Below are 26,451 nucleotides of genomic sequence, written 5' to 3' on the forward strand. Positions count from 1 at the left end.
TCCTCAAATTTCCTGGAGCCCAAGTGACCAAGGAGCTGAGGCATCTCTTGATTCTAAAAGGAACTAAAGGATCCCAGCATTCTGATCTCTTTTATATTTCTCCTTTGCTCTGTCTGAGATCTCATCTCCTTCAGGTAGGCTCATATGGCCTCTTCCTCAAGCAAACATCACTAATAAGTTTGTGTGTGTTTACTTTGGAGGTGCCAACCTTGGCTGTGTGGCAATAGCACTTTTGTGGTGAGTCCTGGGCAGAGGTAGCTCTACAGAGTTCCTGCTCAAAGTGAGTCCTCTGTTTTAGGGAAACTGTTGGCCTGCCTTTGTTGATGCAAGGGAGGGGCTAAGAATGACATGATGCCGTGTCACTGTCTCCTTTTGGAGCTGGCAGAAAAGTTTCTGCTGAAATTCAGGGGTGATACTCAAAATATGCAAGAGTTAGTAAGACCTGGACACTGACCAACCAGAATGGACACTGGCCCATAGAGAACCTGACTGACTGCCATATTGGCTGGATATCAGCTCTGCCAACACCCAACAGAGAAGGCACATCCTCTGCAGAAGTACTAACCTTGGATGCCTGTGGCCTTATATCCAAGATGGCAGCCTAGGTTCTCTATCTCTTGGGGATCCTGGTTTGGGGGGCTGTGTATACTTACACCTGCTTTCGGGGAGCATAGTGTAGATGAAGGGCACAGACAATTCCCACAGATGGAAGGGCCTGTTGGCCGCAGTAGTGCTCCCTGGGGCCAAACCAAATAGCTGCTCCTTTTCATCTGCCATCTTACTGGGAGGAGAGGGTGCTTCCACTCATTCAGGGGCCTTTCCCTTCAAGGGTTCTATCTGGACCAAAGAGCAGTTTCATCTTGTTACGCCTTAGAAGGTAAATTCCAGTCCTCACTAAAAGTGGAAGATAAAACCTCATATTTCTTGAGTCTCCCTGAACTCAGTCTTTCTGTTTGGACATTTTCACAATTGTTAACATGGTAAGTAAATTGTCTGATTCATACTAGAGGAGTTTTAGGAGAAAGGACAATCTATCAAGAACCTTCAATTCTTCACATAATGAATTGGAGCTTTTGCACAACGCGAAGGCCTTCTTTACACATTACCTGTGAATGCAGGCAGGAACACAACTTTTATAAATTACCTAGTAAAATGTAGAGCACTCTTGTAACGCAGGTTATTAATCTACAGGAGCTCGTGTGCATCTGAGGCCCAGACAGCTGAGCGCCCAGTGATGGAGCACGTCCCTTCTAGCAAAATGACGGTAACACATCTAACCTGTAGGCCGTGCGCGGCTTCAGCGGTCCGTCACAAAATTTTTGCTGATTGGGATCACATTTTCCACCCAGGCTCTCCATCTCTGCACCAAGCTTAATGTTAAAACTCTTAGAGTTGCTGTCAGGACTTTCGGCACATTTGCTGGCAAAATAATCAGTCTGATACACCCGAACGGAGGCATTGTGCCTGTATTCCAGGTAGGAGGGCAGAGGGTGCTGTTGTTCGGGCTTCAGCTCATCACTGCCTGGAGGGAGAAAACCCACAGTGAAGCACTGACTTTCTTGTGACTTCAGTGAATTTCTAACTAGGTTTCTGAGGTTACCTCCTCACCCACTATCTCTAGTCATCCCTGGAGTGCAGAATCTGTGATCTCAAAGGATGCTATGAAATTCTCCCAATGAAATTAATTTAATTCACTTTTTCTAAAATAAGTAAAAATTAAAAATAAATAGTGCATATACAAAATTTTATATATGCATATTCATCTACACCGACACACACACACGGACACACACACACACACACACACATACATACATACACTATCATTTTTCTAGGAAATAAAATATGTGTGAATGAGAGGGTGGCTCCTGCATCAAATGATAACGTGTCCCGTAACTCCAGAAAGTTGGACACTCCCCATTGTGAGAGTCAAGCCACTCAAAAAGGTCTCTACCTTGCCAATAACCATTGTAGCTGAGCGAATAAGGAGATCCCTATGACCTGGGAAATGGGGAAAAGATAAGAGGAATCAGGTCTGAGGCCAGAGCAGTCGCCTCATAGGCACGCTCCCCGTGCCGTGCCCAGTCTGATAATTGCTCCGTGTCCTGCTCTGTTATCTTGAGTACAGCTTAATCTTGGCTTGAATTTGGTCCCTCATGCAGAACACTTCCCAGAACTCTTCCCCTGTCCACCCAGCCTGCTGTGTGTTTTGGCACTGCGAACTCATTTTGATGTTGGCTGGAGGAAAGCATAATTAGGAAGACAAATATTATAGAGATTGGATACCATTTACAGTGAACTTTAAGGAGTGGTACTGTGGGGCTTCTTTGTATCCTGGACTCAATCTCAATTTATTAAACTTTTATTGTTTAATAAAATTTGCTCAAAAATGAATGGATCTTGGAAATATTATCCTGTTGGCAGTAGTTAAAAGGAAGGTTGCCTTTAGGAAGAGTATATATGCTATAAATGACACTTATGTGAGATGGACTGTTATCTTAGATCACCAGGGGGAGCACAGCCCATCTCCATGGACATCAATAATTGAAACCCACCTGGCTGGAGAACACGAGGCTGAATTCTGGGGTATTACTTTTTTTCAGCTACTGCCTTATATGCAGGTAGGAAAACACTGTCTTCAGTGCAGCCTACTTAAATTTAAAGTCTCTCCACAGTTCACCTATTTATCTCCAGTTAGGATGTGTGAGGAAACTTGGAATGCAACATTGACCCTTGAAATTATTGAATTAATTATGCATAACCAGCTCTAGTACAATTAAATAAAATGTAAAAATACACAGTGAGAATGAAATACTGTTTAGCTCCAACATTTGTCATGGCAGGTTTAAAGCTCCCCATTGCCCACAAATGGGTTAAAATAGTCTGGGATGCTTAAGAAACTCCAGTGCAGCACCTTAAACAATTTTGAAAAATATAAGACACGTAGAATATATTAATGTCATTCCAGACACAAACATCTGTTTTGGAGAAATAACACACAAGACCTCAGTGGCAAATACACATATGGACATGTGTGCCCCCAGATACAGCACTCCTGCAGATGATTTGATGAATGCTGATGTAATAAGCTCTAAAGATCATACTTGGTGGTTGTATGGAATGTTATAAGAATTACCTAGTATTTGCCTGATTCATAAGAATTGGGTAACACTGAATAATTTAGTGGACTAGATAATGAAACATATTATTGAAAATTCAGTAGAGAAAGGAGGAATGCTCTTCATGATCATTTTTTTTTTCCCTCTTAAGCTTTTGAATATTTTTGTGAATTGGTGGGTGGTTTGGGAGTGCATGATTGGTGCAGGTATTGAGACAGGAAGAGGGAAAGGCAGACGAAGCATATAGCTGCTTAATGGCAGAACAAAGGAGCTGAACGGGACTGAATAAGTAGCAAAGAAGACTGAATGAGTCAGTACATGCAATGCACTTCCAACAGTGCCTGGCACATAGTACGGGCTCAAGAAATGATGGTTATTGTTATTATTGATGCAGCTGCTATTAATATTACTCACCCATTTAATAATTAAACCCAGCAGATAATAGGCTTTATTGCTGAAAGAACCTTTGAGCAGTTTTTTGTTACATCTCCCTGCATCCAGCAGAGAGAGAGTGAAACGACATAAAAATTAAGTTTTCTTCTTTTAAAAACTTGTCACAAAAGGAGCTCCCACAGTGACTTTTGGGAAAGTAATCCTGTGTCTTACAGCAGAGTTAATTCGTGATCACTTACCGTCAGCCTCTCTCACCACCACTGTGAAGTATTTCACAGCTCCATTGGTGTCACTGAACCAGCTGCAGTTGAAAGTAAAGTTGATGGAAGATTTGCTAATTAGCACATCCTTTTTATTCACCCGAATATGTGGAGGTGGAGGAGGAGGGCCTGGAAGAAGGGTGGGGAGGGAACCAAGAAGGGTCACAACTATGCTTTTACATATAAAATATCAGTGAAATGGAAAGTCTCTACTCACCTACATCAGACTGTGTGTGTGTGTGTGTGTGTGTGTGTGTGTAATGCTTGGAATCAAGGAAACCTCCTCCTCTCCTGAAGGGAAGCAGGCAGAGGAAGTGATTTGCCAGTAGCACATTAAACATAAGGAAAGAGGCAGCTCCTCAGCAGGATTTCCTGAAGTTGTAGCATCAAACTGCTTAAAAGCTCCATTATGGCTCTAACTATATCAGGCAAAGAGATGTATTTAAATACTAACTCATTCAGGTTCTTTAAGATCATTTAACTTGTTTGCTGCCAGGATGCGTTACACAGAGAAATGTTTCTACTTCCCAGAGCCTTTCAGGTCCTCTTCAAGTGACAACAAGACACACTACTGTGGGTGAGCCGTACACACGGGAACAGGGGTGATGGATACCATGGAGAAAGGCACACACCCTGCGTACGCCTCCAGGGACACTTACGGTCTATCATGGTGATGGTGCTGTCTTCAACCACCTCACTGGTCATGCCGGCTGACTGCACCTTGATGGACACCAGGTATCTCTTATGGGGCACTAGCATCATGATGTTGAGCAGAGATTTTTCTTTCTCCAACTTTCTGGAGAACTCAACTTCTTGAGTGTCCATTTTCCGGCACTCAATGCTGTACCCATCAAAGTCAGAATCGGGAGGGATCCAAGAACAGGCGATGGCCGTGGAGTTCTGAGGACGGCAATGCAGATTCTGTATCTTGTCTGGCTCTAAAGGAGACAGGAAGAGACACTTTTCACAACTCTGTGAGACCTCCTTTTAGCTCCTTTGGCTCCAACTAGCTCAGAGATCTAAATAAATAATTCTCAATCTTCGTGTGAATTGTCTTTCATAGATCTCCAAGGGGATCTCTGCCTATGAGACTCCGCTTTGAGAAACACTACACGTTAAAATTCTGTCCCTTTAGAAAAATCACCAGGTGCCATTGTGACTGGAAACACAAATGTACACGTGGGCACTGAAATCAAGTGGCAGAAGTCAGATAGAAGGTGGGGCAGAGTAGCCGAGAGGTGCAGCTTGATCTGCCTGAATTCGAATTCTATTTACCAGCGACGCACTCGTGGGCAAGTGATTTAATGTAACTGTGTCCTATCTGTAAAGTGGGGAAATTAAGAATACCTACTTCATATGGTTACTGTAATGACTCAATGAGCTGAAACATGCACAGCCAACCAGCACACTGGCTGGCGTGCTAACTGCTCAATAAAAGTTAGTTCTTAAAATGAGGAAAGTAAGAAATGGCATTGCTGACGCGTTTACCTTCTGGATGTGGCTTCTGTCCCTGTCTTCCATTTTTTGCCTGCCCCTCCCTGCTCACACGCCACGCTCCAGGGACTGAACTACTGTGATTCCCCACATATGCCAGACTCTTCCACCCCCCTGTTTCATCCCCCTGTGCTTATGGTCATTCACTTTCTTCTGCCTGACAGAGTGCCTGACTCAGTAGGGACTTGAATGGCAGCTGATTTTATTTGTTCCTGTGAGTGACACAACCATGAATCTGAAAGAAAAGCAGTCACGTGACTGTGCAAGTTAACAACCAAACTGTGTAGGTTACCCTGTTATATATGCTCTTCTGGGAACTATGTATAGACCTACTCGGCCCTCCCAGCGCAGCACCTGTTGCTCTGATTTGGAGCACGACCCACCTTCCCCTGACACGTGCTTTGTTACAGGAGTCCTTGTCCTCAACAAACACTCAGCATCTGTGTGCTACTGAGTGAATTCCTGTTTCATATCAAGGTCTGTAAATGTAAGCTAACTCACAGCAGGTTAGATGAGGATGATTTAGGAAAAAAAATCAAGCCGAGGATTTTTCAGGATAGAGGAAGAATTGGCCTTTGAGGCAGACAATAATTGTGTCTTTTCAAACATTAACTGCTTGTTAATCTTTTGAGCTCCCTTCAAACCAAGTCACAGCTGAGACCCAAAGACACCTCCTCTTTCAGCTTTGGAGAAATTCTTTTAAAACATCCTGCCTAATCCATAATTCTGATAATTTACACAAAGTATAATATGGAAATTTGCTTTGATCTCTTCCCTCAGTTCCTTCTCTCTCCTCCTTTTCACCTCTAAATCATGCTTGTCTTCCAAGACTCAGGTTACATCTCCATTCACTAAGAAACGAGTACCTACTATGTGCGATGTGCCCTTCTAGAGACTGTGAACAGTACAGAAGTGAATAAGACATTAGCCGTAACCTCTAGGAAGGGAGATGAGTCCAAACCAGTCATAATACAAGGTAGAAAAGAGAATGTACCAGAAGAAATGGGGAAAAGGATGTTGTGTGAAGTGACAGACAACTTTCTGCTTCTAGTGTTAGCAGTGGGCAGGAGTTAGCAAAGCCTTTCTGTCAGAGATGACACCTCGCCAAGAAATTGGGAGAGGGGCATTTTAGGCAGAGAAAACCACGAACCCGGGCACCAAGGGTGGGGCTGGGAGGAGTGGGAAGGTGGCTGGTGGAGCCGTGCAAGCTGTTCATCACGGCTGGAGTGTGTCTGTGAGAAATGGGGCACTGGAATGATTTTACATGAGAATTCTCAACTTCTGTTTTGTTTAATCCTCTGTTATCTTGTGTTTTCTGTTACCCACAGCCAAACCCAGTCTGAACTAATGCAACCCTCAAAGTTCATTCCGCCATTCCCCGTAAAACTCAGCATCGAGTCCCTCTTGGTGCCGGTTGCTTTCCTCTTGGGCAGGCCCCATTTGGTAAATGCCTCTCTTAAATTCTAGCATCCAGGACCGAATACAATATTCCAGATGTGACGTGACCAGCCCAACCTCAACTGAGCTCTCAGATTCTAACACCCGTGATTCAATTACACAGCCCACAATATGCCACTGCAAACCCCTCTTGATCTTGCTATAAACTAAAACTCTTAGTTCTTTTTCACATATTTCTCTTGACACACACCTATGTGATCCCAAACTGCTCTTTGGATACAATCCAAAGAGTTATAATTTTTGTAGCATTAATGTTTGTTGAATTAACAAAACAGCTACTGGCTTAAATTTCTAATTTTCAGCTTTGTATTTTATCAATAACCAATAACTATCTGATCTGATCTCAGAAACTACATTTACTGGGTATTATTGAAAAATAAATATTTGGATTGAGGTTCCTATACCAAAAACTTCTGTTTCTTTGAGGTCTGTGGTATTTATCTCAAAATGCCTTGGGGAAGAAACTGATATGTACTTTATTGTTGAAGTATTTTCATCTTTAGAATTTACAGCAATAGGTCCTAACCAGTACCTCTGTTTCTAGTTTGCCCCTGTCAATCTGTTCTCTGTTCCACCCCCATAGTGACTTTCTAAAATGCAAATTTGATTATATCTCGGCTGAAAATCCTTCAGTGGCTCCAATGGACTGAGGTTCAAAATCATTACCATGGCTCACAAGACATTTTATGACCTGATTCTCCTAATCCTCACCTTTTATCCTCTGGCCAACTAAACTCCTTTCTATTCCTGTCTCCTGCCTGGTTTTGGAATCTTTTTTTCTCTCTACCTGGAACATTCTTTACTTCTTTCTGCATCTCCACCCGGTGAGTCTTACTCTTTCCTTGGGTTTTGATTTGGATGTTTCTTCTTCTAGGAAGCTCCCTTTTATTGGGTCAGATGCCTTTACCCTGTGTTTCTCTAGTGCCAAATACTTCCTCCATCACACCCAAAATGTCTTTTTAATGATAGTACCTCCCACTCAACTGTAAGCTCCATGAGGGCAGAGATTATTTCTTGTTGTTAAAGTTGAATAAATGAACAAATCTATATAGTACTTCTATCTGAATTCAAATCTAACCAAGTTCAGGTAAAAATGTGGATTTAAACCAAAGCCCCATTGGAATAAGATGTTGCAACACCTACTTCCTCCCCACTTCATCTGAGAATCAAGACATGTCATACTTGTCCTCACAGATCCAAAAATCGGTTTGCTGTAGGTTTTCCAGGAATCACCACTGACAGTCTTGACACTGAATTGATAAGATCTCCCTGGACGAAGACCATACACGATGCGTCCTTCTGATTTTCTGTTGCTGTAGGGGTTGAAGACTGTGACGGCATCTCTGGGGAACCACTGCAGCTCAAAGTCATCATAGTCTGTCCAGTCCGGTGGCCCTTTCCAGGTGATGGCCAACGATGTGTTTGCAACATCCGCAAATGACATAAGACTGGGAGGACTTGGGGCTGTATGTATGAGAAAGTAAAAGATCATGTAATCACTTCTGTGCCATAACATATATAAATAAGATAGCTGAGCGACTTCAGACATACGTTTAATGTACTTCGTAGGAAGAGGTAATATGATAACATAATAAAAAGAGCTTCCATTTACAGTGTTTACTACATGTAAGAGACTGTCCTCAAATGTTTTATGTACATTTTCTTTAATTTTTTTAACCAGAGCTTTTTTACCAGGGTGCTATGGAGCATGAGTGTGCCCTGAATGGATTATAAGTATGAGAAGATATTTATTCCATCAGATTTGGGGATGTGAAGGCTAGAGTCCACAGACAGTTACATCCAACTGCAGAGAGCCTTGTTCATTGACCCCAGGGTGGCACACAGATATCAATGTTATCTGTGTGTGCCCAAGAAATAAGAAAATTTAGAAAGCACTGATCATAGTAACACAATGATGATGTATATGATTATCCCCATTTTACAGATAAGAAAGCTGAGGCTTAGAGATGCTCGGTGACTTGCCCAGCTTCACATAGGTAAGTGGCAGAGCTAAGCCAAGGACCTAGATCTTTTCACCCAAAGTCTGTCTCCTTTACCCATTCTATCACAGAGCCTTCCCAAGTTCAGGGGCTAGCACATGGTACATCATTACCGATTTTATTTCTTATTAATAAGACGGTAATTAAAACATGCCTGTGGAAGCTACTTCCCACCAACTCTTGGCCATTGGCAACTGGGCTTCTTACCTGTTCTGCTCTCCCCCGTGACCTTGTTGCTGAGATCTCCACTATGAGTTATCACACACAGCGTGTATTTCCTTCCGGGAACGAGGCCATGGAAACGCCACTCCGTCAGGTCCTTGTCTTTCCAGTTTTCCTTCTTTGTGCCATTGGGGTTATAGAGAATCAGCTCATAAAAGTCGAAGTCTCCAGAGGCTGGACTCCAGCTGAACCAGAGACTGTCTGTCATGTTTCGATTGGATCCCTTGAGGTTACTCACAGAGGCTGGGACTTAAAGAGAGGGAAAACCTTTATTAAAAACAAGACAGATAGAAACAAAGGCATTTTGGCCCACAGGTGAAAACATGAGCTATGTTGGGTGTACGGGTGAGTAGTGCCTATTGTAGAGTCAGATCTTGCTTCTACTTCAGGTCACTTGAGTTTAGGGGCATGTGGTCTAGAGACCTGGCACAAATTAAAATAAAACAAAGCACAAGAGGTGGTGACTTCTATATGCTCGCTACACGTCCTCTGATAGACGTATAAAGTGAAATCTTCAGAAATGACTAAGTCTGGTCAAATAGTTCATAACTTAGGTTATAAAAAGCCCTGAAAGTTGTTCATAAAATGTTCCTGCCCATTCCAGTCTGGTCCATCTCACTCGGGCCACCATCCCATAACATCCCTCTCTGGGCCTCTTTACTTCCTCTCCATCCTCTCTTAGGTTCTCAGTTCTCTCTCTCAGCCCTTTCTTCCCCCAAAATCTATATTGATGGAACCTCACTTGGGAAGTGAAGTGTTAACAGTCATTTCTACTATAGTATAAGTTAGTCAGGCTGGCACCTGTCCCGTGGGCACGTAAGCTTCATGATTCTTTGGAGAGTGAAGACTGTTGTCCCTTGTTGGAGGAATTTTAAACATTAATGAGCAGATAAGGGAAGATGTGCTGAGGGCAGATGGCCCTGAAGATGGTAACATCTAGGAAATTCCACTCATGGCTTATCCGCTGCTCTTTTTCATTCCCTCAGAAGACAAGCTGAGAACTCCTGTTGAGTGACTAAAATGAGCTCTTCCCATGGCTCCTCTCACCTTCGGGTCTCAGCTGAAAAGCCTTCTCTGTCTAAAGTGGTCTCTAAGTCTTGTCCTGCCGAGTCATGCTGTGTCACAACATCATGTTTATTTCCTTCAGAGGATTTAAGGGGTTCCAAAATCATCACCCTTTAAAATCTGCCATCCCGCCCCCTCCTTCTCTCTGCTAGTGTAGAGCCCTGTGAGGCCAGGGGCCCTGTGAGTCTTGTCTACTCTCCTAGTGCAACAGTGAGCCCAGTGCCTGGCACACAAGAGCACTCAAAAACAATTGTCAATTAAGAATAAAAATTGGGGACTTCCCTGGTGATCCAGTGGCTAAGGCTCAGTGCTCCCAATGCAGGGGGCCGGGGTTCCATCCCTGGTCAGGGGACTAGATCCCACACGCATGCTTCAACTCAAGAGTTCACATGCCGCAACTAAGACCCGGCGCAGTCAAATAAATAAATATTTTAAAAAAGAATAAAAATTGAATAGAAAAAATGAGATAATGGACTCAAATTATGGAGAAAGAGTAGATCCAGTTTCTTATTTGCAAAACCCAGAGATGTTTCTCTCTCTCATTTTCCTGGAACTCTTGTGTTCACTTCATCTAGTGCTGTGTTTCTGATTCACAGCAGTCTTTGCTTGTTGGCCCCATTTGTAACTGCCCTTCTTTGGACCTGCTCTCCACTCCATCTATTTCCTGTAGAAAGCTGAAAGGCACAGCTTGAATTGAGCCACAATGGGTTATAACCCTCGCGTAGCAGTTTGCTGGCAAGTAAAGGAGCCAGATTCATGTTTTTCACTAAACTCTATGAGGTAAGCACGTGGAGGAAACAAAGCAAAAACCAGTGCAAAAACTATTCTGATATATAATCAAAGGTCTGACTTAGGGTCAGAAATTTCATATAAAGGTCACAAATTTCATATAAAGCTACACCCTGGGTAGAACAGGAAAGTAAGGACAAATCAAGGAAAAGCCAGTGAGTACTGTGACAATATCCCTGCTATTCATGACAGCTTGGGTTCAGGTCTTACCTGTTCTACCGAATATGGAAGACTCATTAGACAGCTCCCCACTGTGAGTTACAATCACCATTTTGTACATTCGACCTTGTAGCAAGTTCTGAAAAGAGAAGCTCTGGACTTGCGGGCCAACTTGAGCTCGCTCCTGAAGAGTTCGATCTGGGTTGTACAGAAAGATGTTGTACCATTTGAGCTCCCCCTCTGAGGGGGTCCAGCTGAAGGACAGGTGTCTGGTGGCGTTCTCTGTGATCCTCAGGTTGGTGACAGCTGCTGGGACTAGAAAGGTTGAGGAGCAAGAGAATGAGACTGAGTTTTGCTACAGCCAACCCTGACCCAGCCCGCGGTTGGCGCCTAGATGGCCACACTCCAACAAGCAGCTCAAAACACACCGTCCCTGCCTTTAAGAATACTGACTTCGGGAGACCCCAGAGCAAAGAAACCCAAATATTGTGAATTAGCGAGGCTGGAGCTAATGTTAATGTAAGTTAATGTTAAAAAGAAAAACCAAGAGAACAACAAGAAAAAACCCCCCACTAATGGAAAACTATCTTTAAAGACATTTTTTGCGTGTAAAATAAATGTTAGTCTGACCTGTGTGACTAAATATTTTTCCAATACTAGGAACTAGATCAGAGATCAGCAATCTATCTCTGAGCGCCTTCTGAGAGCTAAGAAATGACCATTGGAGGGAAGGGCAGTGGGAAGGAGAGACTAGGTATGAAAGAAAGGGAAAATCAGGCAGAAAGAGAAAACTAGATTCAGAGACATGGGAAAGACAAGGAAGAGGAAAAGCCAAAACCATTTTTTAAAAAAGGTTTACATTAGGATTTTGGAACCCTTTTGGCCTTCCGTGCTACCTGCTGGCAAGGTGATCAAGTGCCACCAGAAATGACCTGCTTCCAAACTGTTGGCACCGATGCTGCCTGATACCATGGAAGTCTTAGGATGCCAGTGGAAATAGAACAGGACATCTGTCTCCTCTCTCCCGGGTTCTCTTCTCCAAACACTTTATCAGGCTCTTTTGCTTTTCCCCTCTCCTTATGCCAGATCCTTAGAAGTTGGTATTTCCCATGGTTTCACCCTTTGTCTCCTTCATATTCTATAACGTTAGCGAAACAGTCAGTCTCATTCACTTTATGGCTCGCTATGGCCTGCATGTTTGTGTCCCCGCCCCGACCCCCCGGAAATTCACGTTGAAACCTAAGGGCCAAAATGATGGTTTCAGTGGGTAGTGAATGGAAGATGATTAGGTCATGAGGGTGGAGACTTCATGAGTGGGATCAGTGCCTTATAAAAGAGACCCCAGAGGGTTCTCTCATCCTTCCCACCATGTGAGGACACAGTGAGAAGATGCTCGCTGTGATCCAGAAAATGGGCCCTCACCAGACACCAAATCTGCTGGAGCCTTGACCTTGAACTTCCAGCCTCCAGAACTGTGAGAAATAAATGTCTGTTGTTTAAGCCACCCAGTTTATGGTATTCTTGTTATAGCATCCTGAACAGACTAAAACATGGATTTAACTAGAATTTTTGTCAAAATCATTATCTCCAGCTCACTTTTCTGAGCTGAGGGCCCCTATTATCAATGACCTATTGATCACCCCTCTCTGCTAGTCATTCAGACATCACAAACTCAGCTCAGAACTGAGCCCTGTATCTTTTTCCTTGACGCTCTCTCCTCCTGCTTCTCTTATCTCAGTTAATAGAATCATCTTCTACCAGATAGAAACTGTAGAGTCTTCTTCTATTCCTCATTTTATACTCCACTCAGCCACCAAGTGCCATCTTATCTAATGCAGGACTATTTCTGGACTATATTTACTATTCTTCATCAGGGCCCCTGCATTAGTTTTGCCTTGGACCCTTATCGTTTCTATGACTGCCATCACCTTAGGACCCCAGTTACCTCTCTGACCACCTCCCCTCACTTTGTCGTCACTCACTGTGCTCTACCAATAGTGGCCTCATTACTGCTTCTCCAATGCTCCCACCTCAGGTTCTTCACCTTGCTGTTTGCTCTGCTTGGGGATGCTCTTCCCCAAATATCTACACGGTCCTCTTTCTCACTTCTTTCAGATTTTTACTCAAATGTCACCTTCTCAACAGAACCTTTCAGGACTGTACTATCTAAAATTGTAAGCGTCTAGCACTTACTTGTTAACTCACTTCCTGCTTTAATTTTCTCCTCAGTGTTTATTACAATTTAACGTACTACATTTTTTACTTCTTTATTTTATTCATTGCCTTTCTCCCCTACTAGAATATAGGCTTGATGACCATGAAGGCTGTTTTATTCATTTTTGTGTATCCAGCATTTAGGACAGTGCCTGGCACACAGTAGGTGCTCAATAACAAGTACATTTATGAGCCTGTCTCCCCACCTTTGGTCTCTTCTCCATTCAATCTATCCCCCATTGCCATCTGATTTACCTTTTTTTTTTTTAAAGTACAAATTTTTATTATAGAACATTCACTCTCTGGCTTTTATTGTCTCCTTTTATTTATTTTATAAGATGAAAAATAAATTCCTGAGGAAAGCACGCCAGGCGCTATGTAATCTGGCCCGAACCTGCCTTTCCAGCCTCACGTCTCCACCATGTAACACACACTTCGGCCACCACAAAATCTCACTGCTCCTTCTCACGCCTCCCTGTCTTGGCACATGGTCGTCTGTCTGCATTGGGTGTCCTTCTAGAGTTTCTCCACGTGGAGAATTGTTTCATCCTTCATGACGGTACTGAAAGGTCACTTTCAAGAAGACTTCCCAATTCCACCTGATCCATGCTCCCCTTGACACTGGACATTCCTCTCTCACAAACAACCCTTATCACAATGTATTGTCATTATTTGTCCATGTGTCTGTCTCCCCCAATTGTCAGTCACTTCTTCCAGGACAAGAAGCATGCCTAATTTATCTTTATGTCCCTATCGACATCAAACTCCTTTCAGACCTAGGTGCTTAATAAATAAATAATCAGTTAGACCAGTGGTGCTGTCTGAATAATGGCCCCCAAAGATGTCCATGTCCTAATCCCCGGAACCTGTGAATATGTTACCTTATGTGGCAAAAGGGACTTTGCAGATGTGGTTAAGTTCAGGATCTTGAGATGGGGAGATTATCCTGGATTGTCCGAGTGGTGACCGATGTGATCACAAGAGTCCTTAAAAGATGGAAGAGGGAGGCAAGAGAGCAGAGAAGGCGATATGGTGACAGACACAGAGGTTGGGGTGAGGCCATTGCTGGAAGGAACGTGAGTGGCCTCTAGAAGCTGAAAAGGGTGAGGAATGGATTCTCCCCACGAGGTCTCTAGAAGAAACACAGCCCTTTTGTGACCTGACACCTTGATTTTAGCCCCATAAAACCTATTTTCAGATTCTGAACTCCAGAACTAAAAGATAATAAATCTGTGTTGTTTGAAGCTGCAAAGTTTGTGGCAATTTATTACAGCAAAAATAAGAAATGAATAGAGCCAATTTTGATGCAAAATCTGAATTGGAGTGTGGTGGGCTGAAAGCTGTGTGAATAGGCCGACTGGCGGAAGTGGCAAATCACGGTGAATGTCCCTGCTGTGTCAAGAAATATATATCATCTCCCAGTGTTGCTTCATCCCTTTGGCCCTACAGTTCTTAAGGAGTAGCAGACAGGGAGGTATTGTACGAAACAACAAGCTGTGCGAATTACCTGTTCGGCCTTCGGTTTGGGCTTCCTTGCTAAAGAGGCCTCCACTGACGGTTAGGATCTGTATCTTGTATTTCTTTCCTGGTGTTAGGTCTTCAAATTTGTGCTGCTTAGTGGTGGCTGCCTCTGACGTGTTACTTAGGAGGATCCCATCTTCACTTAGGAGCAGGATATCATACCTTTCTGCCACGCCAACAGCTTTTTGCCAACTTACTATTAAGGAGTGACTACTGTATGCATTGTCTGCAGTTATTCCCTGGACGGTCGCTGGGACTGCAAAGAAAAGAGAGGCCAGTTCCATCACTTAGGGTTAAGTAACCAACTGAGAAAAACTTTTCTAAATCAACTGCAGATGGAAGATGATGCCTCATGGTTGCATCGTTGACACTTTCCATGTGCCCTTAGGAGAAAGTATTTCTTGGCCTGAATTATCTGTATAACTGCTTAGATTCTCTATTTTTTTTCCTCTGATTTAGATGGGATCTTGAAGTCAAACAAGTAGAAAAATTAGTGGAAGTGACACTGATAAATATGCAGAGTGATGCATATCGATGTATCTAGAAAGTGGAAGAATGCTGAACAAATTTACATTCAATGAATACAGTTTGGATGACTGAATGGTGTCGCTTGTTTAGACTTTCATTCCCAAGATTAACTCAAGTCAAAGCTTCAAGCCTTGACCTAAGCAGTAGCATATAACAGTGTTTGTACTACAGCTCCTGATGTGAAAGGCCAGATAGTATTATTTGTTAATAATATTTTATGTCTTAAGCTTATATTTTTTCTCATTCTATATAGTATCCTTAAGAGATCTCATCTACTCCCATGGTTTGAATTGTTAGCCATGTGGTGATGACTCCCAAATTTAAACTCTCAGTTCAGATCTCTCTTCTATTTTGCAAATGACATCCCTCTCTGGATGTTCCACAGACACCCCCCCAACCCTCAAGATGCCCAGACTGAACTGCTCATCTCCCTCCCACCACCTCCTTATTGCCCTTTGTCGGTCCAAGTCTTGGTCCAACTCTTGGTCCAAGTCAGAAACTTGTCACCCTCACCTTTCTACATAATCAAACATGAGTCTTGTCATTCCTGTCTCCTAAATCTTACATCTCTTGGGTCTTTCCACTTCTCTCCTTCTCTTCCTCACTAGCCTAGGACACTATCATCTCTCACCCACAGTACTGCAAGTCTCTTGCTTCCTCACTTCCCACTGTTTCTAACTGTACACAGTGTCTGGCAGATTCTCATAGCATGCCATGCTGATGGCCCTTTAATGGCTACCCACAACTCTAAACACTTTAACAAGGCATACGAGGCCCTTCGAAATTAGGTCCATTTACCTACTTGGCCACATGGCTCACATCGTTATTCTAGCATAAGTAGTGTATAGCCATGCTTTCTCTCCCATCCAGGCCTTTGCTTTTCTGCTGGAACCAGATCAACACATACTTCACCAGGATAATTTCTTAGTGTCTTTTTAAATGTTACCTCCTCCTGGAAGACTTCCCTGACTCTTTTTGTTTGCTCCTATAGTATCCTGTCATTACTTTTATTTTAGCACTTATCGTGCTATACTTTAGTTGCCTTTTACCTGACTCCTTCACTATATTGTAAGCTTCTTTGGTCAGGGGCTCTATCTTGCTGCTGAATTCCCATTTTCTAACGTAGTGCTTGACATATAGTTGGAGATATACGTATATGAAATAGAGACAGAGAAGGGCACAGTACAGAGGCCCATGCCCCACAACTAAATAAGTGGTCATGAGAATGGAAGACATCTAGTACATATTGTATCACAGGAGAGAGAGCATGACGCTTGGAGCCAGATAGACCTAGATTAGAATTATAGCTCTAGGTCTTATTACATGTGTCCTTGATAATGTTTTATAAACTTTCTAAGCCTTACTTTCCTCATCTATAAATTGAAGATAATGATCTCTACCTTGTAGTATGGCTAAAGATCATTTTAAATGCCTGGCATTTATAGTGGTGCTGATAGCTTATTTTTATTTTGAAAGTACTATGTGAGTAGTGATATTAATATAAATAAACAGATACATTATTAATTCATCACAAATGAAGTAGATGGCATAGGTGTGTTTTTCTTTAAAGAATTTTGAGAAAGGGGTAAAATTGAAACACGCAGAGTTAGAGAATCAGCTATTATATCCCTTAGCAAGTATAAAAATCTATTCACATGATTTGGTTTCTAATTACCTTTCATTTGTTTTTGAATCGCTCTATTCAGAAACAAAAATGCAAAGAAAAAAAAATATGAGAAAGGCTCTTGAAACCACATTGAATTGTACGAACTTAGTGGTTTTGAATTTGGATATTTTCCATTTGTGAGTGGCCAAGCCCATCCATTGTCCCATTATGGAGAACTATTTGGCCCTTCTCCAGGGAGACACTTACCTGTCCGCCCGAGCGCATCTACCTGGTTCTTCTGGGACCCGCTGACAGAGGCGATCACGATCCGGTACTGCTCCCCGGCCTCCAGCCTGTGGAACGTGTGCTCAGAGACAAGCTTGGGGATGGTCTGAGACTCAACCTTTTGATTCTGCCTGAATGCTGACACCGTGTAGGAATCCACGTCCCCCCCACCTGGAGTCCAGTTCACTGTCAGGCTATCTGTCGCCCCGTTGGGAGAAATGTGAATATTTTTGACAACACTAGGAACTAAAAAAGAAAATAAATTAAAAAACCATCACTTAGAGAATGAACTGTGGAAATTTTCAACTAAAAGTTTCGTGCTTCCTACCTTTTGGCATCTACTGAAAAAATACATATGAAAAAAATTGGTATCAATCTACCTTTTTTCTCTGACGTTTCTGCTTGAGCTGAAGTTGATGGGGGAAGTTTAGAGGGACATCAAGGCCAGTGAGTGGAAATGAAGAATGCCAGTCATATAGTGGGCGCTAATTAGATTGACTTGGTCCAAGTCTTGGTTTTCTCATTTACTAGTTGTGGGACTATAGGCAAACTGCTTCACCCCTGTAAGTTTCAGTTTCCTTATCCGAAAAACAGCAATGATAATAATAGCGACCAGCCCACGAAATTGTTAGGACTGAACAAAATGTACATATAAAGTACTTTGCTGTGTGTCTAGTTCACAGTAAACTCTTAATAAATGTTAACTATTATAGCAACACTCCTAATAGAGTTCCAAAGAAGGAATATCCAGCCAACCAATCAGGTTATTTATACTTAATCTGTATGCCTCACAGGCAACAGCTATTCATATAAATTCAATGCTATTTTTCAGAAAGCTTTTTTTTTCTCCCCCTACATCATACTTTAGTTTTGTTAAACCAGCTTGGACAACATTATTGTCACTATCAAGATAACCTTCTCCCTTCTTGCCACCTCCCAACCCCGTAGCCCTTTAAATCCTCAACCAAAACGCCTGGCTACCCAACAGGTTAAATACACCACACTATCTAGTCAGGTTCTAGAGGCAGATTTCCAATTACCTGTGAAGCCCTCAATGAAGGCTGACTGCTGTACATCTCCACTGATCGTCAAGACAAGAATTTTATACTGGCGCCCTGGTGTGAGGGAGGTGAATCGATACTCAGTTGCGGTATTGACAAGGTGAAAAGGAGGAAATACTTTCATATCGTTGAAGAGCAGTTGGATCTCATACTGGTCGACGTCCCCATCAGCTCGTGTCCATGTCACCTGAAGGCCCTCAGTGCTCCTGTTCTGCAATGTGAGATCCTTAACAGCCTCTGGGACTATGAGAAGACATTTCAGAAAAGTGACTGATCAGAGTTTACTACACAATAATTTATGAATCACATTCACAGAACTGGCAAACATCTCCCTTTCCCAAATAAACCACTTCAGCTACTTCATGCATAATTAAACAAGAAAAATTGGAAGCAACTATTAAAATTGTAATTTTTTTCCTGGCATAAATCTTATATGCTAAGTATTGGTAGAATATAATTATAAAATGAGTTTTGATCTCAATCATAGGATAAAACAAGACATCTAGAACTTTAAATGCCACAATGCAGGAGGACAGGGAAGAAAAATGAGAAATTTGGTGTTCCTGCTCCCCCACTATGCTTGCTTTTATCTGCCAATAAATATTCTGTAATTATAGGCCATGGCTTGGCTGAATGATGTTAGCTCCAACTGAGACTAACTGGGAATTTAATTTACTGATCAGTAAGTAGAGAAAATTCAAGGTTCAGATAAGTTATTTCCTCGATGACCTTCAAGTCCCAACCAACTACCAAATTGTGCAATCTTTCCACTTACTTGTTCTTCCATTCCCTTGTTCGCTGGCTTCATATTGTCCACTTTTTGTAGTAACAGTGACGCTGTACAACCGTCCAGGAACTAGCTTAACAAATATGCACTCGTTTTCAGACTTGGGAATGCTTTTCGTTTGAATGAAGTTGTTTTTGTTTTTAATGGTGACTTCATAGTGATCGAAGTCTCCAGTGGCATGTACCCAGGATACCTTTAAATAGTCGCTCCTGGCTGAGTTGCTGATACTGACTCCCTGGACCTTGTCAGGCACTGCAAAAGAGAACAGAAAACAGCTAGAGATTTAATGGTTCTGAGGGAGCAATTGATCACAGATGACAACACAGGACGATAAAGGAAAGTGAGTAGATTTTTACTGTGTGCATTTAAAAGAAAAATCTTAGACCTTCAGATCACAAATTTCTGGAGGGGAAAGATTGTTACACTGTTTGGACTGATTAAATGGATCTTTTTACAGACCTGATGAATTAATTCTAATCCTGTTGTTAGCCTACACAAAGTGTCATATACAAAATGGAGCATTAAACATAATAACTGATGATTAATATGAATGATGGCAATGATATTAATAATTCCAGCATACCTTGGTGACTCAAGATATGAGAATAAGTTACCAAGAAGAGTATAAACAATCCAAAAGAAAAACGGAAGATGAGGAAACACATATGGTAATTAATATGTGAAATGATGTTCAACATCATTGGTGATCAAGGAAATGCAAGTCAGGGCCATGGCACAATACCATTTTATATCCATTTGGTTGGCAAAATTTAAAAACTTGATAAAACCAAGTGTGAGAGAGGATGACATCTACAGGAGATTGGATGAATGAAATGGTATATAAACACAGTGAAATACTATACAGCAGTCACAACTTTTCTTAACTCAAAACACAAAAATATGGATTTCGCCCTTAATATCAAAACACAAAATATGGATGAATCTTATCAAGATAATACTAAGTGAAAAATCTTAGTCCCCAAAGATTACATACTGCATAAAAAATACCTTTTTTGTATTAAAACAACTAAAAATTTTAAAAATATAATTTTAGGATTACATAAATAATAAAACTGCAGGATGGAAGGCAAGAGAGAAAAATAAGAGTCAAGATGATAGTTACTTCGGGGTGGACCAGTGAGGTGTGAAATATATGATCTGATATAGATTATTATCAAGTCCCTAGCTTTTATTTTGGGTAGTGGTTTCTCAAGTACATATTAAATTACTAAAAATTATTAACTAAATGTCTAAATTTAATTAAATGCCATAAAACCAAATAGCAGTGGCAAAGTGGCAACTGATGCACAGGATCCTGAACCAAGAATTATGATTAATCCAACTTTCTGCACCTGACATTCCCCATAAACATATAAACAAACAAACAAACAAATCTGTATACCCATGGGTTTTTTCTCAATTGATCAATCAGTCAATCAGTGCTTGTTAACAGGAACACTGTAAAATAAGGCAATTCTGTATTTTGAGCATGATATTAAGGATATTCTATTTTTTCATTTGGGGCTGTATTTTAATTCAAAAGTAGGCCCTAGATTCATTACTATTTGGCTATAACTGGATTTTATAAATATTAATGAGAAGGAGCACTGAAAAGAAGTATGGGGCTTCCCTGGTGGCGCAGTGGTTAGGAATCCGCCTGCCAATGCAGGGGACACGGGTTCGAGCCCTGGTCTGGGAAGATCCCACATGCTGCGGAGCGGCTAGGCCTGTGAGCCACAACTACTGAGCCTGCACGTCTGGAGCCTGTGCTCCGCCACAAGAGAGGCCACGATAGTGAGAAGCCCGCGCACCGCGATGAAGAGTGGCCCCTGCTCGCCACAACTGGAGAAAGCCCTTGCACAGAAACGAAGACCCAACACAGCCAAAAATAAATAAATAAATAAATTAAAAAAAAAAAAAAAAAGAAGTATGAACTCAATCAGATCCAGGGCCCTAAATTTCTATCTTAATATTAGCATGTTCTCTGGGTCGTGTGGCCTCTGTCTGTGTTTGGTTTATGTTAAGGGATTTCTGCTCTGACCACATGCCACGCCTATGTCCAAGTTTTCTCTTCCACTTTCTTCCAAAGCATGAAATGACCCAGAAATTTCAATATTTTGGTATCTAAGCTACATTTTTCATGAAGCTTCTTAACACCTACAAGTTGCATTACTATCCTTTGTTGGCTTATGTGTGCTGGTTTTTGTATTGGAATATATCTCACCACAGATATGGAGCAAGGGCAGGTGTGCTCTTTTTCAAGATATTTATCTGGAACCAATCAGAGTGTTGCTAGAATTTAGTCATCACAGACTTGTACAGAAGAAATTCTGAAGTGATACTGTAAGTATGGGCTAAGAAAGGTCAATGATCCAGGCAATTTACTGAAGACAAAGCAGGAAGAAAAACCAGGCTGAATACCATGCTAAGTCAGTAAGGGGCTCTCCAGGTGGAACTGGGGGTAATTTGTGGGACTTGCCTTGCTGTATGGTGAGATGGTGTGATACAGAATTAGAAATATTGACACTTTCCCCCGAAATGTAGAAGGCATTGAGACAATCAGCCAAAATCAACAAGGCAACAACTCAGACACGACTCTCCAGTTAAACTGACTTGTCAGGGGCAGTGGTTTGCCTTGATTAGTCACGTGCCAAGTCCAAGTTCATGTTGGTAAAGCATCAAAAGGGTGCTTTGAATAAAGGATCACTTTTCTTGCATTTAAAATCAATCCTAGCACAAGGCCTTGCAATATGAAGGTCATGTGAATAGGAAACATTCATGAATTGACACCAAGGGGAAGCAAGGGGCTAGTGGTTGGATGAGATATCCTTTAAGTTCTGGCAATTTTTAGGCTCCAAATTAATCAACAGAAGACACTGACATAAGGCTGCTTTGTAAATAGAAATCAGATCTCAGTCAGTATTGTGCTTATTGGCATACATAATAATTTGAGGGTAGGGACTATCTCTTTATATCCCTGACTAGTTCTTTCAGGGAGAGCATGACGTAGTGGAAACAGCCCTGGAGCGCAGTAGGGCTTGGCTACTGCTCAGCCGTGTGACCTTGGAGAAGCCACAGTGTCTCTCTGGGACTTTATCTCAAATGAGATGGAATTAGATCATTCTAAGGACATTTTCAATGCTAGCATGCTGTAACCATGTAAATCAGTGGTTCTTAACTTTCTGAGGTCACAGAAACTATGAGAATCTGATAAAAGCCATTCACTCTCTTTCCAAAGAAATGCACATACCTGCCCTATCCCCAACAAGTTCACGGACAATTTGGGGGTTACTACTTTCCTAAAGTCTACCCGCGAAGCACTGGGTGAAAACCCCTGATCTAGGTGATTTCTGATTATTCATTTACCAAACATTCATTACTCAATGAATGACTCTGGAGCCTACTAGGCTCCAAACCCTGTGCTGGGGCATTGGATGATGTCAGTTGTCCCAGATTCTCATGGAAAAACTGACATTTTAAAATGCAAATATCAAATCATAGCTCAGCAGGAAAGATTTGATAAAATATTAATCTCACCTTAAGCAGAAATCTCGGATGTAAACCCCAGGAAGCATAAGTATTTTGGCAAAATGGTAGTTGTCTAAACTTAGTTCTTTCCAGCACATCGAAGACCAGGCCTTCAAAGCCTTTGCTAAGATTTTGCTCTTAGTCCCAGAATTATAAAGGTTCACATTTTCACCTAGTGTGAAAAAGGATGAACAGTGGTCTTGACCAACAGACATTTCAGGAAGGATTCCAGGACAGAGAACTTTGTAGGCTCTGGAGTCATTCAGAACTGGGTTTAAATCCAGGATCTGAAGTGCACTGGCTGTTTAACAAGTTAAACAGTTGGACAAGTTACCCTGAACCTTGGTTCAGCACCTTATCAGAGTCTGTAAAATGGGAATAATAACAACAACTACCTCAATAAGGACTTTATAAGGATTAAATTAGTGAACATCCATAGAGCCAGGGTCTAGCAACCCTAAACAGAAATACCTGTTTCTATATTTGAATATACTATGAATTCTAGCCATGAAAATGGTGTTCATCTTACTTTAAAGGTAACATCTGCTCACATAAGGAACTTCTTGGGTGAAAATATGAAGACTCCGTAATAATGTTGTGATCTCAACGGTCTTTAATCCCGTCATTACAGAATTGTTGCAGATCTGTGATGCCCTGAACCACATAGCCGGCTGGTTCTTATAGAGCCTGTACCTCCTGAGATCCTCACCTGTCCGCTCTTGGCCGAAGGAATGATTTTCATACTTGCCACTCCTCGTAGTTATGGTCACATTGTAGAGGCGGCCGGGGGTGAGGGAGCTGAAGGAACATTCGCTGACAGACTTGGCAATCACGAGGGACTGAACAACTCTGCCATCGTGGGAGAGTGTCACCACGTAGTTATCCACGTCTCCAGAAGCCGGCAGCCAGGATATGCTGAGGTAGTCATTGCGGCCAGAGTTGTTCACCCTTACTCCACTCACACTGGAAGGGACTGGGGTTTAACAGGGGGGAGAAAATTTAAAAAGAAAGGCACAGTCAAAAGTCTGAGTCATCTATTGCGGTGGGCAAAAAGACTGTGGACTCAGGAGATCTGATTACCTATGAGGTCAAGGAAGGGTGACAATTTCACTGTAGCTTCTGGAAGCTGAGAGTTCTTACATCATAAGATTAACCAAGATAAAAATCCAAGGAAGTCTTTTGGATGCCTCATAAATACAAGGATGCTGCTACTGCATTTTTATGGTGTGGTTGTTTGTAAAGTATTTTAAGTGGAGGTTTTTTTATGTGAATGTGTCAGGAAGTCCCCTATGTAGGAAAGGGAACAGACATTGACTATCTAAATGAAAGAGCTTGAACCAAACCCATCAATAAAGAAAGGTTTTTGAGGGGAAATGTGAAGAGTGCAATAGCTTTTCTAAAAGTCTTAGACATTGGGATAGCTTCGACCTTCTTGTGATTAATTTATTTATTCCTGGGGAGTCTAATCATTTACACAGGTGAAAGGGTTGTATTTCCCTTCGCAAAGCATTTCCTGCCCTCTAGTGGTGAGAAATAAACCTAAACGCCTATCCTGGAAGCAGTTAAGTCTGGAGACCGGACTTGAGGGCAGAAAGACATGCTGTGGCAATAATGGCCTTTCTGATGTCCACCCTAATTATATGCTTCTCTCAGTTGGGGTTTTAGCGTCACAAGCATTTACTGAGAACCAACTATTTTCCAAGTATGCAAAAATGGAAAAGATGTGGATGACTTTAAGGAGTTCCCTGGCTAGAAGTACAGTCTGCAAATTAATGATCATGGTATTGAATAATAGTTCCATCTATTAGAAATAAATGCATGACAAATAGTACTGTCAGTAGTGAATATAAGAATAAAATATATAGTATATATGAACTGCATTTCTGTTTTCATCATTGGTTGACTGACTTCAGCTATATATTTTCATATAATTGTCAATATCCGTACATCACATATAATGGACGGGATTTGGCTAGATGACCTCTGAGAATCCTTCTCGTCTAATATGCTCTGACTTTATCCCCAAAGTCTTCTTTGCATTTACAAGCACTTATCCATCACCAAAATTATAAACAGCACTCTACTAAATAATTCTGCTAATGCTGTTCCATGCATATGGACATTTCCCAGATATAACATTGAAATTTTAGCCATACTATTTATGTATTGATGTCTTCCTTTCTTTTTTTTTTTTCCTGTCCTTCTTTCATCCATCTAACCATCTGTATATCCCTTGGTTGCTCTCAGAATAACTATGCTTGTTTTTCAAAACTGCTGGGAATATTTGCAACTATTAACATTTTATTAGAAAAGATATAATTATTAAAAGTTTTACCAAAATATAAATTCATGTTTAAAAAAACAGATATAATATTTATTTATTTTTCTTTAGAATGAGCATTTTCTCAGGTTAGAATTAGACTTGTTAAGCACATCTGATATCTTCAATTTTAAATATTTTGCCACCTTATCTAAGCTGGGAGGGTTTATATATATGTTTCAACTCTGTGGAAATATAAGTGAATTATTTCAACCTTGACTAATACTTCAGTAATTTGAGTAGATGGTAATGATTATCTAGGTTTTACCCATTGAATTTTTTTACAATCTACCACGTGCAGAATTTACTAATTGAGGCACCTTTCAAAATCTCTAGTTATTGTGTTTCTATAGTAATATCCCATTTTTCTCTTTTCTCATGATAATGTCTGCACTCAATGTGTTTGAATAAAATAACTGATGTTTATATTTATTCATATCTTGTCCTCTCCTTAGGACTTTATTATCATTCTTCAAAGAATTTCTTGTCTCTTTTTTGCATACTTCTGTTATATAATGGTCAAATATTGATACCTCTGTTGCCATTAAAATATAGGTATAAAAATAATTACAAGTCCCACTTATCAAGTGATCTCAGATATCAAACTATTTTAGTATAGCACCTTACGCTGGACAGCCCTTGTGGTATTTTAAGATGGCAATTGACCTGTGTGGCAGCATCTGACTACTTGCTCACAAAACCATTTCCTTTTCCTCTTGGAACCACAGCTAGACTGTATTTCCCAGCCGCCCCTGCAGTTAGATGTAGTCATACAACCGTGTTCCCGTTAATGGAATGTGGGTGGAAGTGATGTGTTTACTTCCAGCTTTAGTAGTCTTCCTCCTCCCCATAACCTCCATTCTCTGAAGAAATGGAGAGACCTCTGAGGGCTGCAAGAGGCTGCATCATGTATTTCTCATGAGGAAGGAAGAACCACAGATGGCAGGAGCCTGGGTCCCTTAATTACTGCTTAGAGAAGAACCAACCAATAGAGTTGTCCAGTCAGGAACACCCACATTGTACAGTTGTATAAGCAGGAAATAAGTCAGCCTAATCTGACTAATACAACTGCAACTCACTGGGAAATGGATGCAAGATCCTTTTCAACTCCTCTCCTCAACTTGTTATTTCTCCTTCCCCACTCTGATACCCAGTGTTGGGGTAACTTACTGGGGATGGAAGAGAAAATGAAGGCTTAGATAGATAAGTGAATGGCAGAGCTAGGACCAGAATCTAGGCCTCTTGATTCCCCAACTAAGCTTTTCAGTCCCTCACCCCCAGTTATGCTACATTGATGGATGGTGCCAAGAACCATTAAAAGAGAAGAAGGAAGGTATCAGGAAGAACACAGGCAACAGTATCAGTTACCACAGAATGACAGAAATGGGCAGACATCAGTGAATTTCTACCTAGACTATGAAATATCTTTTCAATGACTTAGTTGCTCTTTTGGGAGAGTTAATGAAGTTAATGGTCCTTGGGTTCATTAAGCAGGTGAGATTCATGATTTTAGAAAAGGATATATCTATGGATACCTGACGCTGATACTCAGAATCTGAGCATTGGAAATATAGAGGGAGGAGACTGACATCCAACTTAACATAATCATATGAAATTAAACCGGCAAAGTCACTGACCTGAA

The 26,451-nt window shown here is 41.4% G+C and overlaps 1 protein-coding gene across 2 annotated transcripts in view; it reads right to left on the minus strand.

Moving 5' to 3' along the window:
- Positions 1–26,451, minus strand: part of PTPRB (protein tyrosine phosphatase receptor type B) — a 114,293-nt gene that overhangs the window by 29,249 nt on the left and 58,593 nt on the right. For both annotated transcript variants that reach the window (XM_059936496.1, XM_059936497.1), the window contains 11 exons: positions 23,199–23,462; positions 18,950–19,213; positions 18,154–18,417; positions 17,096–17,359; positions 14,681–14,950; positions 11,011–11,274; positions 8,932–9,195; positions 7,907–8,188; positions 4,432–4,710; positions 3,752–3,901; positions 1,279–1,522 (listed from right to left, as the gene is read on the minus strand). In XM_059936496.1, the coding sequence (XP_059792479.1) occupies positions 1,279–1,522; positions 3,752–3,901; positions 4,432–4,710; positions 7,907–8,188; positions 8,932–9,195; positions 11,011–11,274; positions 14,681–14,950; positions 17,096–17,359; positions 18,154–18,417; positions 18,950–19,213; positions 23,199–23,462 (2,809 nt within the window). The remainder of the gene's footprint in view (positions 1–1,278; positions 1,523–3,751; positions 3,902–4,431; positions 4,711–7,906; positions 8,189–8,931; positions 9,196–11,010; positions 11,275–14,680; positions 14,951–17,095; positions 17,360–18,153; positions 18,418–18,949; positions 19,214–23,198; positions 23,463–26,451) is intronic.

This window comes from Balaenoptera ricei, chromosome 10, assembly GCF_028023285.1.
Source record: "Balaenoptera ricei isolate mBalRic1 chromosome 10, mBalRic1.hap2, whole genome shotgun sequence".
NCBI lineage: Eukaryota > Metazoa > Chordata > Mammalia > Artiodactyla > Balaenopteridae > Balaenoptera > Balaenoptera ricei.